The sequence below is a fragment of the Manacus candei genome, unplaced genomic scaffold (genome assembly GCF_025592945.1).
Source record: "Manacus candei isolate 608988 ecotype Guabito, Panama unplaced genomic scaffold, ASM2559294v1 h1tg000119l, whole genome shotgun sequence".
Classification (NCBI taxonomy): domain Eukaryota; kingdom Metazoa; phylum Chordata; class Aves; order Passeriformes; family Pipridae; genus Manacus; species Manacus candei.
In genome coordinates, this window is record NW_026138167.1 from 915,460 (window position 1) to 931,033 (window position 15,574).

The 15,574-nt window shown below is 37.5% G+C and overlaps 1 protein-coding gene across 5 annotated transcripts in view; it reads left to right on the plus strand.

The window, feature by feature from the left end:
• The window catches only part of ENTREP2 (endosomal transmembrane epsin interactor 2), a 106,442-nt gene that overhangs the window by 68,027 nt on the left and 22,841 nt on the right, over positions 1-15,574 (plus strand). For all 5 annotated transcript variants that reach the window (XM_051770507.1, XM_051770510.1, XM_051770508.1 and 2 more), the window contains one exon: positions 11,249-11,356. In XM_051770507.1, coding sequence (XP_051626467.1) covers positions 11,249-11,356 — 108 coding nt within the window. The remainder of the gene's footprint in view (positions 1-11,248; positions 11,357-15,574) is intronic.

Below are 15,574 nucleotides of genomic sequence, written 5' to 3' on the forward strand. Positions count from 1 at the left end.
ACACCTACCCAGATAAAAAATTGAGAGCAAATATTAAGAATACTGTATGTGTGCATTAAAGTTCAATGTAACTGCCCACATCATTGTTTTGCTTTGTTGACACCAAACATGGTGTTGTTTTGAAAATTAGTAAGAATTCAGTGAAAGAACTGGTCAGAAAAAGGAACCCCAGCCTAAGAGGCAGATATTGATTCATTCTAGGTTTAATTTAGTGATGAACAGAACTATTCTACATCTGGGACTCTCAATTCAAAGTATGTATTTTAATAAAATTAACAGAAAATACTGGAGTAAAGTAGAGAAAATCAATATGAGAAGGATCTTAGGGAGGTAGTTTATAGGGTGGGGCCTGAAAAAGCTAAGTTATATTGATATTTGAAGATACAGTTTAAATTTCAGAATAGGTAGAAATCTTTTAAGAGGTATGCAGTAAATACCTAAATGTTCTTTAGCTTTGTTAAGAAAAAGAAAAAAGCTACCACCGAGTAATAGAATCAGGTAGAAGTTAAAGTGTTTTTTTTATGGCCCCAAAATTAAGGAAGAACTCAGCTTCAGTTTTTGATGAGGATGATAAAGGAGACAGAGCAAGAACCTACTGGGTAGCAGGAATTTACTAAGTGGAAAAGAAGCATAACTTGACACAGCTGGTCAAAACATAATAATAAAGTGCTGCTCAGGATGCTAAATTCAGGGCTGTGTTCTGTCGTGCAGTCTCAGTGAAATGTGTTACGAGAAGGTAACTTCTCAGAAGGACATTCCTCAAAATATGACAGATGCAGAAATATGAACCTGTCATGCAGGAAAAGCTGACTGGCTAATTCCATAAAAATAAAGATTGAGGGAGCATATGGTTGCTTCCTGTAAATATGTTAGTAACTTAAACTTTAATGAGAGAGAAAACAACCATTTACCTTTGAGGACATTGTCAACATATGAAGTGAGTAGAAATGACATATGCTGAAAATCAGGGTAAGGTTTCTAACCAATACAGCTATTAGAATACAAACAGAAAATGTAACATCTTTTACAGTGTAACTCAGTCATTTATAAAGGGAGTTGCCATGTCTGCTTATGCTAGAAGAGAATGGATTTAAACACAGGAGTTCCCATGAACATCACCTGAGTTCAGTTTTAATTATGTTTAGAAGTTTTCATCTAAGAGTAGTTAGGAAATAACTTTTTCAGAAAGTTTCTTGCATCTTTTTCAGTTTTAATTCTAGATTTGCTTTCTGTTTGTCTTAGTGAGCTCTCTATAGCTGTCTGTAAATTTAAGTACAGCATTCTACTAAGCCCATACGAAAGAAAGTTACAGCTCATAAAGTAAACAGCTGAGAGTGATACAGCTCACCCTCTTTAATTGCAATTAACAACTGCAATGTGATTTTAGGGGAACAGATGTTTAGTACCAAAAGCTCAATTGTGTTCATTGTTTGGGGAGCCAGAGGGAGAGAAAATCTAGAGAACCAGAGTTAAGATTATACCCCTTTCTGTATAACATTATGTAGGTTTCATGTTCCTTCTCTTTATTAAGAGTGAGGTAAAAAGCTCACATTTCCGTTAAGCCATCTCTGTTTTTTAGTGGGAGCAGCTGTGGAGCTGCATTGTGAACAGAACAATTGTGCATGTATCACCTGTCTGATCTTGTTCCCAGGCAGCCAAACAGGACAAGGAAAAACAACAGTGGCTACTGATCTTGTGTATGTTAAATTGTGCTGGGATCATGCCTTGCATGATATTGAGTAGGGGCTTTTATAGTTGCTTTGAAAAATCTCTAAATTTTTTTTATTTTTTGTTGTTTCTGTTCTGAACCATCTCTTCACGCTCCTTTGTAAATCAATCCTTCTTCCTTTCAAACCCTGAATAAGTTACTGAAACCAATATCTATAGTCACAACTATATACGTATGAGTATACATATATACATAGATATGAGTACTGATTGCAAGTGCTGACTGATCTATAAGATGAGTGCTAATTTCTGTGATTGTTTGAGTAGTGGAATTTCAGCACAGAATTGTATGTTACAGTAAAACGGACAAAAATACTGCCATTTCACTGCTGTAAAGGTTGGGGACTCAACCCATTTCAAGGATGGTGAATTGGTGGGGTTGGGGTTTTATTTAGAAGGTATCATACTTGTAGTCTGGTCTGCACACCTCCAGTACCAATAGCACAGTTACATGATGTGCTGAACTCCCCAGCTCTGCAGGCACCCAAGTGTGACCCATCTGCCCTGGTTTGTGATGGAGAGACTTTCTGGTTACTGGTTTTCACTAGAAGGTGCGTTTGCTACACAGTTTCCTGCAATTAAGTAGTCCTAAACTGCCCCAGAAAATAAGATTCCTTGCTTTCCTCTGGATACTCAGGGTCAACGATCTGTGCTGCTGAAGAATGTCGATGTCTCAGTATCTGGATTTTTTACAATAATCAGACTTCTAGAACAGTTCTGTCCTGTGTTAGGAAGTTACTTGATTTATTTCAAGCCAAATGAAAGCAAAAGCAAGTCCTACATATTTACAAAATTAGTTAAGAAGGTTTATTAAGAGTCAGATATACAGAAATGAAGTGATGGCTCAGATGGGATGGCTTTCATTAACATCAACGTAATCTGTTTTTCCACAGTAAATGTCTTGGTTTATGGATGAAATTTTAAGGAATTGAGTTTTTATTGTAAAGTTAATTGAAGTGTGAAGACTGAATTTTTCTGACAGCTTTCATCTGTGTCATGGTTTGAGAGCCCCAAAATCTAATTCTCGAGTCCAAGCCCCCCTCCTACATCTCAGCCCAGTGTGAGATGGGTTTTCCAGACAACACATGAGACTCAAAATGGGGAGAAAGGATTATATTACAATGACTGTACTCTGTACAAATGAATATTATAACACATTACACACAAAATCTCAACTATCTCTACCATGATAAAACAGTATTTACAATGGATCAAATCTCTTCTCTCTCCAAATAAAAGTCGAGGAGGGAAGAAGGAAGAGATCCTTTCCACTTGGAAGTGTCTCTAGGGCAGCAGGCTCTCTTCTTTCATGCAGCAGCTGTAGCTGGATCTCTGCCAGTACACACGAGGGGGGTATCTAAGCTCCTCTTGGCCCTTTGACTCCAAGCGAGGGTCTTCTCTTCCGTGGGCTGCGTTTACCAGGACAAAAGTTGCTTCACCACGTCATATCAATGAAGTACAGGAGCCTTCGTGACGGTCCTTATCCTCAGGGGATTCAAATTCCCTTACAGAGCTTCTGTGCTCTGTCTCAAGGCAGCGGGGGGGCAAAACCCTCCTCTGCATTCCTTTGGCCTTCCCGGTCCAGCTCCGGGATGCCTTGAGCTTCTCTGCTCCTTTCTTTTCGGTGCTGTAGCACTCTAAGACTCTTCTCAAGTAAGAGTCCATCGTCATCCTCCTCTCTAGGAGGTCTCAGAGGGGTTTGGGGAGTTTGTTTCAGTTCTTACCCAAACTCTCTCTCTCTCTCTATAGAGTTTAGTTCTCTCTCTGCTGCTGGCTCTCTCTCTCAGACAACTCTGTGTCTTCCTTGGCTGCATACTGTCTCTGCTGCTTCTCTCTTTATCTCTTGGCTCTCTGCCACTGTCTTCTGTATGCTGCTGCCTCTGCCGCTGCTCCGGTGGAGGAGAAAAACTTCCAGCTTCTCAGCTACAGATGCTTAGTCCAGTCTAACACTGTTCCAAGTCCTGTAGCCCCCCAGCCGGGTCTGGGGGCACTCAGCCCCCAGTGGGGCTGGGGGCCCCTTCTCGTGGCCTCAGAACATGGCCACCTCTCCAACAACAACTACAATTACCCTTCTTTTGCGGTCTGGCGATATGTTTATATTTTGCAGAAGCACTCATTGGTTCAACCCCCAAGGGTAACCACCCCCTGGGGGTTTACCATTTTATAACTTTAGGGAGAAAACTGTTTTTCCCCTCACCACAATCTGTGACAATTATTTCTTCTTTCTAAACTCAGAGTATTCTGAACTTGTTAAAGACATACGTGCAATATTTTGAGAGGGTGAAGTTAGGTATTTGGAAGTTTCAATTATTTTGTAATGTACTATTGCTGTCTAATACTTGCATGTAAGAAGAGAATGGTATGCTGCTTTGGTTTAGTAATGATCCAACTGAGTCTTTTCAATTACTTTTAACAGCTTACTCAGTCCAGAATACCTGCAGACATTTGCTATTTAAAGAATTGCTTTCTCTTTTACTTAAAGTGCATCTTTAGAATGGTTTTGTGACTACAGAAGCAAAGAGAAAAGCTGATTCACTCCTCTCTGTTCAGCATAAGTATTTGGCTTGGAGCTGCTGAAATTCAAGTACAATATAAATATTAAATGCCTTTTCCAGGTTACTGATTCTATTTGTAAGCTAGGCATCATTATTAGAGATTTATGTACCTCACAGTTCTTGAAGTCTTCTGTGTGAATCTTCCCTTTCTTCTCCTTTGAATCCAAGTTAATTGTTACTGAGTTTGTTGATAACCAATCCTACTCATATATATAATTTTTTTTCCATTCGGAACATACTTTCACTTGCACAGCAGAGAAGGATGACTCCTAACATGTTCCTTGGAGTTATGAGAACAGGCTTTCCTCAGATTTGCTGTATGACCAAATGTAATATTTTAATTTTGGTGAATGACTTGCCTGAAAGACTTCATAATCTACTTAAACTTGGATAAAGCTCAGTGTAGAATGAGTAATTTCCTGTCAGATTTTTAAATGCTGGATTTGTTTCCCGTTACTTTACAGGTAACTGAAAATACTCCCTACACTCAAGTGTATTTCCCACACTAGATACCATCAGAAATAGAGAGCTTCACAGTGGGCTTTGCAGTCTGAAGAGTTGCACTACTTTTCCTTCCTCCAAAGTTTTGTTCCTTGCTTGGGCAACAAGTGTACATGGATGTAAACCTATTCCGTGGCTGAAAAGCTGCCTCTGTGAATGACTGAAATCTGTTTATTACATTCTTGTTATTTTGTGGAACCTTAGTCTTTCAGGAGTCTCCAACTCTCGCGTCTCCAATACTAAATTTATTGCAGACACCTGAGTTCAAAGACATGCAAACTCTCATGCAGGCAGAGCAAACCTTTTTGAGTTTACTTTTCTTAAGTAGCAGCTATGCACTGCTCCCTTAAAAATATAGTAAATATTTTAGATGCAGGTGAAATAAGGAATTATATTATACTTTCGTACCTGAAATCTATTTTTTGAAGTGTTCTCCATGTCTCCATTTACAGTTCAATGTGCGTTTGAGACCTATATGGTTCAGAATTGATTCTTGAGTCTTCTCCGTAGTAGAGCAGCTATTTTTTCTGGTGTTTTTCAGACGTATCCAATGAGAACAACTGAAGTTATAATTTGAGTTAAAGGATTGTTGTCCTTGAATTCATGAATAAAAGAGGTACAGTGACACTAATTTCATGGATGAAAAAGCTTTACTGCTCATTATGTCTTCTCAGGATACAGTAGTATGGGAAACGAAGCACCATAATTGAAGTCAATCAAGGAGAAAAGAAATCATCTCACAGAATTGCAGAAGTGAAGCTGGTTTTAGCCATTGATTGGTGTGGATGTTTAGATCCATGTGTTCAGGGCTACTGATTACACAGTGTTCCTTTTACACATCAGTGAGCTTATTTTGCTCCTTTTATTGTATATTGACTGAGGTCTCAAAAGTGCAAAGAACTTAAGAACCTTAAAGATTACAAACCTTTTATTTCCACAGGAAAATAATCTATTGAGCCAGCAAAATATGAGTGTGTTGTAAAGGGAGTTGCCAGTTCAATACTGTTGCACAGACTGGAGCTCATAAGTAATGGATTTGTGTTATGTAACTTTTTTTTTTTTTTTGGTAATATGAACCTAAGGAACACATTTCAGAAAACATAATAAGTAATTTAAATGTTGTAAGTAAATGTGGAGACAGAGGAGTAAGTGGGGACAAAAGGCAGTTATATGTACTTTATCTCCTTCTAGAGCAAAATAGGTTTAAAAACAGTTTGTGAATTCTCTGTAAGCAGCACAGCTGGTTAATTTTCTGTATAATACTTGACAGAGTGAATATTTTGTGGTAATAGTGGTTCATCTGTGTGGTAGGGTCAGTGTTGAATGTCAGATTCCCTGGTTTGATGTTCATGCCTGTAACTTAATTGACAGTACAGTTCATTGCTATGATATGAAGAAGCAAGGGAGTGATTAAATATTTACCAATATCTTCATTTGAGTTGTGAATATGTCCAGAGATTCCTGTTTTAGTTTGGCTTACTTGATGCTTCTGAAAGGCACCTGATTTTAGAGAGAATTCAGCTCTAAGTTTGTTTTCTAAGATGAAGGAACTCTGTGGGTATGGCCCACCATTAGAGCCAATTGATCGTATTCCAGTTTTGCTTTATATTTTTTGTGACAGGAAGTTCAAATTAGGTCTTGAAGGGCAAAATTTCAGAGGGGTGAACACGCTTGCAGTGGGTGTTCTTTGGTTATAAAGGACCCAGCTCTGCCACTGGAGGAGGAATGGAGGACTCATGCCATTGTCATTTTTCATTTTAGATTCTATCTCATTCCAGAGATTTTCTTTGCTTCTATCAGGTGCTAACAGCTGTTTTAAATTGCTTTGTTAAATGATTGTTTCTGCAGTTGAGTTGTCAAAGTGACAAATCAATCAGCAATTTTTTAACTTATTCCAGTTTAATACCATCTGACTGCCTTATCAGCCACCAGTTTGATGGAAAACAAAGAAAATCAGTGTTAAGGAGAAACTGCTTTTTAACTATATTACAATATGGTTTTTTTCATATGATGTTCTTACCTAATTATATCCTAAAATTACATTTTTTTAATATGAAATAGTAAAAAAAGTATTTCAATTAAACATTGAGATTTTCAAATATACTCGGGTTTTGTATTACAGCTCCTATTATATTGTATTCTGTAGGCTTTTGGGCTGCACATTTAGAGAACACAGATTTTTTTATATATTTATATATTATTTTAATTCTGCTAATAAGGAAGAACTTTAAGATGCAGTAGCAAAGAAATAGTGTCCAAAAAATAATACTGAAAACAGCTTAAATCAGGAAAAGAAAAAGAAAAACTAGATGTTCTCTCCTGAAGTTATGGGTGGACATATGAATGAATGATAGTGTGAAGAAGATTTGAGAATCACAAGTATCCTCTGGAACCACAGCATAAGTCAAAGGTGTCTGTTACTATGGAGGGAAAACATAATGACACAGTTAATTTAGTAACTGTTTAACTGTGATAGGAAAGGAATACTGCAACCATGAAATCTTGATTTTTCACATATCAGTATTAAATTTTAATTCAGCTTTTGAGGTTTACTGAGAGAGCTACTTGGGAAAATAACTGGCCACAGAGAAACAGCTCCCAGTGCTGTCTGCCTCCAGTGGGTATGTGTCTGGATGGATCTAGGCATGCTTCCAGGCAATTCCGACAGCTGCTTCCACTCTGGAGGGGATTTGTGTCCTCTGCAGTTAGAGTTGAGGTGTATCAAGAAGATTGTATACGTAACCTGTAGAAGAATAATTCTACCTAGTACCTTATACCTATCAGAGCATTAATTATCATATAAACATGCTGAAGAATCAGATTTTTGTTTTAAAAATACAAAAGTACCCAGAAAATTCCATGTAAGAGAAGATTGGTTCAGCCAGTTCTCAGGAGCAAATAATCATATTTCATACCATTACAGATTCATGTGTTGTATTTTCTGATTAGTGTTGTTGCAGATGTCAATCAAAAATCTGTCACTAAATCTCCTTGATTTTGTGTTTAGTATAGATTTCCTGCTCCTTTAGACACCTATAAATGTGGCTGTCTGTGGCCGGGTGCTGTGGAGAATTAAGATTGTCCCTGTTGTGGTTACTGCTTTTTCGGAGAGATTTCCTAGAGGACGTGGTGTCCATTTGTCACTGTGTTTCAGCTGCAATCCGTGGAAGCACCTCCACTGCCCCTCTGGTAGTGTTTGGCCATGGAGGGCTTTAGATCTTAAAAGCCTGTTCCTGCTAATTTTTTATCTATAGTTGAATAAATGGGTGTCATGAATTACCTAATTATTTTTTCTCCAGGGCACAGGAAGTAAATTCCTTGAAAATGGTAAAATGCCTGAGGCTGAATAATGTTTGCAGGGTGTGGGGGGGAGTGGGGAACAGAGGAGAAGGGATTGGTTGTGTGTTGATTCTTGTTTGAGTTGAAACAGATGTTAGGAAAAGAAACCAAAACCAATAAAGAAGTACTATTGCTTTAAGAAATATCTAGTGATGGTAAGGATACCACTGTCATTGCTCAGTTGTTACATTTTTGGCTGATAGATGTCTGCTCCCTATGAATCTTTGAGATACATAAAATTCTGCATCAATGCATTTGAAACATCCTAGTTGTATCTTCATCTTCCAAAAGGTTGCATTGGGAACAATAACTTGTATGCTTCGTGTGAAAAGGGAGTGTGTGGAGAGAGGCTGTTCCTGTGGACAGTGATCCCTGCCCTGCATCCGAACAATGATGCTGAACAGCAAACAGGGAGCAGTGACCCGAGGGAAAAGTCCCAAACCACAAAGGAGTTGTGATCATTGTGAGTGTCCAACCTGGGACACTATTGCACCTCAGGGTGCTTGCAGAGTCTTACTTTATGTCTTGTTTCACGACAGTTAGCAGGGAATAAAAATTAAAGCAGTCTGACACTGTCAGGAGAGGTTTTCTGGGATTACTGGTAAAGAAAAATAACTGAAAATGAAAACATTACTTGGTTTTACTCTGTGCTTTGCAATATGGGAGGAAGTAATTATGGGGGGACATTTTGTCCTTTTTCTATCCACATAGAATGAAATGGATTAGGTTTATTCCTTATTTTTATAAATGAAAGATAAGTGTAATTGAAAATGAGCCTTGCTTTTAGCTTTTCTCTGATAAAAACAGTTGTTTTTTTATGATGTTGCTTCTGTTCTTACCTAGTAGCAGGATGAAGAGGGTAGTATTTCCGTAGGAAAGGATCTGGGGTTATGTTGGACAAAAGATGAATCACTGATGTGCTGTTGCAGAAAACCTCGTTCACCACTGCAGGATGTGTAAGGGTGAGTGTAGCTTTTAAGGCACTCGAAATAATCCTTATGCTACAGTCAGCATTTGCAAGGCCTTCAGTTGTGCCCAGTTTAGGATTCTGCATTTGAGGAAGAATGTGGACTAAGATGAGGTGAACCAAATGAAATTAATGAAAACAATCAGAGCCCTAGGAAGGTGATTTCACTTGAGGATTGGAGGAAATGAGGTTAATAGGTAATGAAGTAAAAGTGGAAAAGACTTAAAGAACTATAATAGAGTTTAGAGGTATAAAAGTCTGCTGTGTAATAGCCTGCTCTCAAAAGCTAGAGAAGAAAAGGAGCAATGATTTTCAGCTGTGAGATGGACATAAGGAGGACACGGATGGTAAAGATAATCATTGGAATAGTGGGATGAAGCTGTAGGATCTTTAGGAACAGATCAAAGAAACATCTGTCATGAGTGTTAGAGGCACAGTTGAGTCTGTCCCAAAGCTTGTAAAGTTTTATGAGGGTCTTGGAGACACTTCAGATCCTAATTTGGAGCTTCGATGTAGATTTTATTATTTGGCATAAATGGTATTAAGTTATGCACTCAGATTGGCTAAATCTAAATCTTTTGGATCTAAATGATTGTATTAAGCAATGAATGAAGTTTCTTACTGCCAGGAAATAGTCCTATTTCTGCCCTAGATCTTGTCTCTGTCTTGGTGTTCTTTCTGTAGGTCTGCGTATGAACATATGAACGTGTAGGGTCTCTTTTTGTGCCATGGTTAACTAACTGAGTCTCTAGGGATCACCTTGCCTTTTACCTCCATTTGAATGCTCTAAGTGGGTCTGTATTTGAATGAGTCCTCTGTATCACCTTCTATATGTGAGTTAGAGATTGGCCCTTCCAGTGTTTGCTGTTGATGCTGATGATTCATTATTCCCTGGCTGAGGGGCTGGCCAACAAGACAAGACTGACCAGATCAGCAAGAGCAGATCTGGCTCAGTGTAAGCTATTAAATGACCGAAACTTGTTGGCCCATTTATTGCCTGCCTGGTTCCCATGGCTGGCATTTTCATCTTCAAATGAAGGTCACTCAAGGAGCATGCAATTACAGTGGCAGAAGTAAATCTGCAGCTTTCTATCATTTTTTTCAGTATTGTTGGGAAAAAGCGAGCAGTGCATTGATTTTTATAGCATGGAGGTTATTTTATGCACTGGCAGTGACTGAAATACTCTTTTAACTTAGATCCTATGGAATGTTCTTTACACGGTGAGTGTTTTTGCTTATGGTATTGTAACAATTTTGATTTTGTTTTTCATCTGTTCCCTCTGCTGCTTTTTCTCAAATACTTTTTACTGACTGTTCAGAATACTAACTGAGCCACATAATTGCCACAAGTACAACAGCTATGCAATTGCTGTACAACGATTGTAGCAGCTTTGAAATGTAGTCAGCATGCTAAATCAGTGTTTCTTTTCACTGGCTGTTGGGAAAGTAAATACAAATCCAGTGATTGGAAGAGAGATGAATGGTTTGTTTTTAATTATGCCATTGCTAAAAAAATGTTTCCATTTTAATTCAGATGTTTCTTTTATTTTATTCTACTTAGTAAACAAATGCTATATGTTCTATTTTAAATGTCTTGGGTTTTTTAAAAAAACATGGGCCATATGCCCTCAATTCATCAGCAGAAGGTAGAATGCCCAGGTGTAATCACTGCTTTTCTGTAAATCAAAAAATGTTTCAGGTGCCTGAAGTATGTGACACAGGATAACAGTCTCTATTTCATACTAAAGTTGAATTTTTTTTAACCCACAACTCCAAGTTGTAGATTTCAACTACTGAAAACAATGACATTTCTGTGTTGTTTTTAATCAGATGTCTCCATAGTATCTTTCTTGTGATGGCTGTAGCTTGGAGTCCACTGTGAAAGCAGTAATTTGTCCTTTCTTTCTGGGAACTGGAAAATTGAATATCAATATTTCTGAGGAAATATAGCAAAGAAGGGGAGGGATGATAGTTTTTTCTGTAACTGTTCTCTTTGCAGATTGCTTTAAAAAATATTACAAGCTAAATGAGTTCTACAGTTATTTGAGACCACATTAATTGATAGCAGTTGACAGTGATTATTATCACATTCCTAAAAACTTTGTGTCCTTCGTGTCCCTGAGTGGAGAGATGATATTCTGCTGCCTGTCTCTTGCAGGACCTGTTGTTCAGTGTGTGCGCTCTCAATATCATCTCCACCATTGTCTGTGCTTTGGCAACAGCAATGTGTTGCATGCAGATGGTTTCTTCTGATCTTCTGCAAATGGTGAGTATGTTTCAGTGACAGCACAGGATATTGTCCAACATAACATATTGTCCTTATCTGTCTCTATTCATTTGCACCTACTCTTTGCTTGTAAACTTAAGCCTATTTGTGTGTCTTTTTGTGCTGTTAGAACGTGCGTGCACGTGGGTGTATTTTTTTATCTGCATATATCTGTATAATATAGCATATAGATGTATGCAGTATGAATAGTTACTGTGTTTTAAATGTTTATGGATTATATTAGAGGGTTTTAATCAGGATTTTGCAATTGGGAAGATGTTATTTTTGTTAATGAGGTTATTAATGAGGTGCAGTTATATATGCACATTAAATTTTCTCTCATTACTTGTATATTATCTCCAGTTTCCTCACTATCCAGTACCATTACTTAGCTCTGAGATATTAGTTTTCATTACTATCTCGATGTGAGAATTCTAGAGAATGAGATGTATAAGTTCAAAGCTGGAACTTTTCACAACCCTGTACCAATAACAGTATTTTCATAAGGAAAACGTATTCAGCTTCAGAATAGCACTTGTGTTCAAAACAAGAGGGAAAAGAATCATTAGTCTTCTGCATAGTTAGCTACATCCCAGGATACTCTCTTGTTTTGGTTGGACAAAGACAGCTTTCCTATCCCAAATGAGTACTGTAGTTTACAAGGTTTCAATGTGATGTTGAGACGCAAAAAAAGAAGAAAAATTTAAAACCTTTGTATTTTGCAGTCCAACTCTACTGCTTCTAACCTCTCTCTATTGCTGGCTAATCTAGGAAATCATCCTGTTTAGTAAGTGAGGGCAAGCACACAAACCTGATAGCAGTCATTTGTGCATCAAGTATTTTAAAAGTTTGCATAGATGGAAGACTGGCCCAGCAAATTGTCTTCAAACCACTTAAACAACACAGAAAGGTTGTATGACCTGCCATGAAGGCATGTGATTGCTTTAAAAATAAATAAATAAATAAACAAATATAAATACAGTAGGTGCCATGGGTATTGATTTAAGTGCATGAGTCACAGAGATAAGACTGTCCTTTCTGGACAAGTATTCCAGTCCCTGGGTTACAAACTCAGTTAAAGAATATCTTTGGTGTGTGATCTGGTGTTCGCTTCGTATAGTAATGGATATAGCAAGTTAAGCACATGTGTCTATATAATGACTACAGGTAGTGCATAAATGCATTTTTTCTTATAGCACTCCGTGTGTGCATATTGTGCATGTTGGTAGAGACTGGTAAATGGTGCTTATTTAATAACTTTGGATATCAAACGATTGACAAAATCGTTTCAGCTGATGACACATTGTACTTTAAATGTTAAAGGATTTTTTTCATATTCTGGGTATTTTTTCTTTTCATACAGTCTCCCCCTCCATGATATTTGCTGCAAGAATGCCCATTGACTAAAGAACTTTTTCACCTTGCAGTGGTGATGAGGAGATGAAGAGATCATCACAACTTCAAAAATATGTCCAATGTAAAATGATAGCAGTGATCCAGAACCGTAGCCATATATATCCCAGGAATCTTAACCTCCATTTAATTTAATAGTATTTAGCAGTGTAAGAGGAATAAAAATGTATAGATAACAATGAACCAAAACCAATGTTAAATGCTTCTGAGGGACATATGCAAGAAGCAGTAATCTCAATAGGAAGTCGAATTCCTTAAAAGCACATTACTTTTCTCTCTGCCACCTCATTCTTGACGTCTTTTAAACTCTTTCTTTACCACCTGGCATTATGTTCATTTGCTTTTGCTTCCCATGCTTTGTCCTTCCAGCTTTTTTTCTTCCTGCTTAGTTGTCCGTGCTCCCACCCTTTCAGCTCCATCGACAAGAATTTTCTTCCCTCTACACAGAAGAAGGGAAATATGTATATATCTTTCTGCTCAGTCCCAGTCTTTTCTTGTTTCTCAGTTTTTCCCTTTCTTTTTTCAGGTTGCTGAGCCAGATTCCTACCAGGCCTAAGTGAGCGTAACTTCCCTGGGGCTACGCTGACTTAGACCAGCTGAGATTTGACCTGAAGATTTCTTTTTCTTTCACTATTTTCAGCCTGTTGTCCCATGACCTGCATTTCCCTTTTGCTCTACTGCACCCAGAAATCTGATCGACTTCCTTTTTTCTTGCTTGTTAATGCTCGATTTGTGCTTTTCCCTGTCGCTTTTCCCTGATGTGTGCATCTGCTCTTAGCCCGGTTGTACCATGCTGGAAATTTAAGACAAGCAGCAGCAAGAGATACCACCCCTTAGATGAAAAAGTTTTAATTATTCTACTGATGCTTTTACTCTTGTTCTACAGTATTCAAGAGCTATGAAGGCTCTCCTGTAGCAAAAGCAAGAAGAGGCAATGGGGAACACCCTCCTTGGCCATCGCTGGGTTATCATTAGAGCGTCAGTTCTGTGGGTCACGTGCTGTATTAGTGTTCTTGGCTCAGAATTTAATCAGTTAGGATGGTGAATTTTTGCAAATGTCAAACAATTTCAATTTATTGCTTAACAGCATAAATTAGGTGTATAATACAGTCTCAAGGAAATCTACAGCAGTGATTCTGTGAGTACATGCTTTGTTGCTGAGTTTTGCATACAGTGAGGGTCTGATTCATACAGGCAAGCTGACAGTGTTTTATTGGAAACTACTATCTTCTGACATACTGATCTGTAGTAAAAATGTCCTAAAAATGTAAACACAAGCTCTCCAGTAGTAAGCACAGATTAAATTTTCCAATGAATTCAAAAAGGGGGTTTTGGTTTAAAAACAATTCTACCTAACGAACCTTTGGTTTCAAGTGTTAAGGAAAAAATACTGCAAAATATTTTAAACTATTTCTTTGCTTTATATTTTATTTTATATTTTATTCTAGATTGTTCCTTATTTACCTTGACTGTTTCAGAAAGTATCCCAAATTTTTCACTTCACTTTAACCTTTCTCACTGTGTTGCTCAGGCCAAAAACCCCATACCAATTGTACTGAAGGTGCAAGAGTAAGCAATACCATAATTAAATATTGAAATAACATTTGTTACGTGTTTCACGAGACAGTTTAAGGCTGCACTGCATTACAGAGCTTCCCAGAATTGTTTATTCTATGTACTCACCCCTCCAGGAAATAAATGTGAATCAAATGAGATTATATCAAAGTTCTGTAATGTGAAGAAACCTCTCTTAATAACCAGACTGTCACTTCCATGATATTTGATTTGTTGCCTAAGGCAGTTTCAGTTTACATTTTGTCTGATGAATGGCTACTGCAAAAATGCACCCTGCATTCTTCAAAAGGTAGCTGCCTGAACTAAACAAATGAATACAAGAAATGATGCCCACTGTGGCCAAGCTAAATCATGAAGTATTACACCTATTCCACTCCTCCTTCCACTCCACATATGTTCATACAGTACTTATCCTAGAAGTACTGGCACTGATATAATTGAGTGTGTTCTGATTTTATCACCATCACTGTTAGTAGCTGTTCATGTTATTTGATACCTAAAACCATCTGTTATTTTGTAAAGGAAATAAGGTAATGATGACACATGCAAGCTGTAACATTTAATTACTGTTTTCATCAGTCATAATGATAATTCAGCATGTGATTAACTTAATAGGCTCTAGTTAATATTTCTACTCAAACACCTCACATAAAGCACCTCTGCATGAGGATAACATCTTGCTGGTATTGTTTAACCCCCACATGCTGATGAAATAGTAATAAACCCTTCAGGGTGAAGCTTCACATTAAGTGAGAATTGATTGTACATTATTACATATTATTATTTAATCTAATTACATCAAAACCTAAATATTAGGGGGTTTTGGCACAAAGTTCACTTACAGGTACTGTAAAGCCCAGAGGACAGTACCTTTAGAAATGTGCATTGCGAATTATGTACATCCATAGAAAGATCCTAAATGTAAATATGGTTGGGTAAATATTCCCTTCACATCCACGACAAATAAAATGGTAAACCTTTGGTTCAGGAAAGCTTTTGACATCTTTAACAAATATGCCATTTTTTATTAAACATTTTTTGGTAGAATAAGTATATTTAATATTTAAGACTATTTAAAATATGGTCACTACTTTGAGAACAATTACGTTGTCGCAGACCAATCCCCCTGAGACTACAGAGCTAGTGGTTTGTGATGGTTGTAGGAACAGCAACTGGAAACAATGGAGCACAAAAATTTGAATCTGTTTGCCTTATCAAAATACCTGCAGT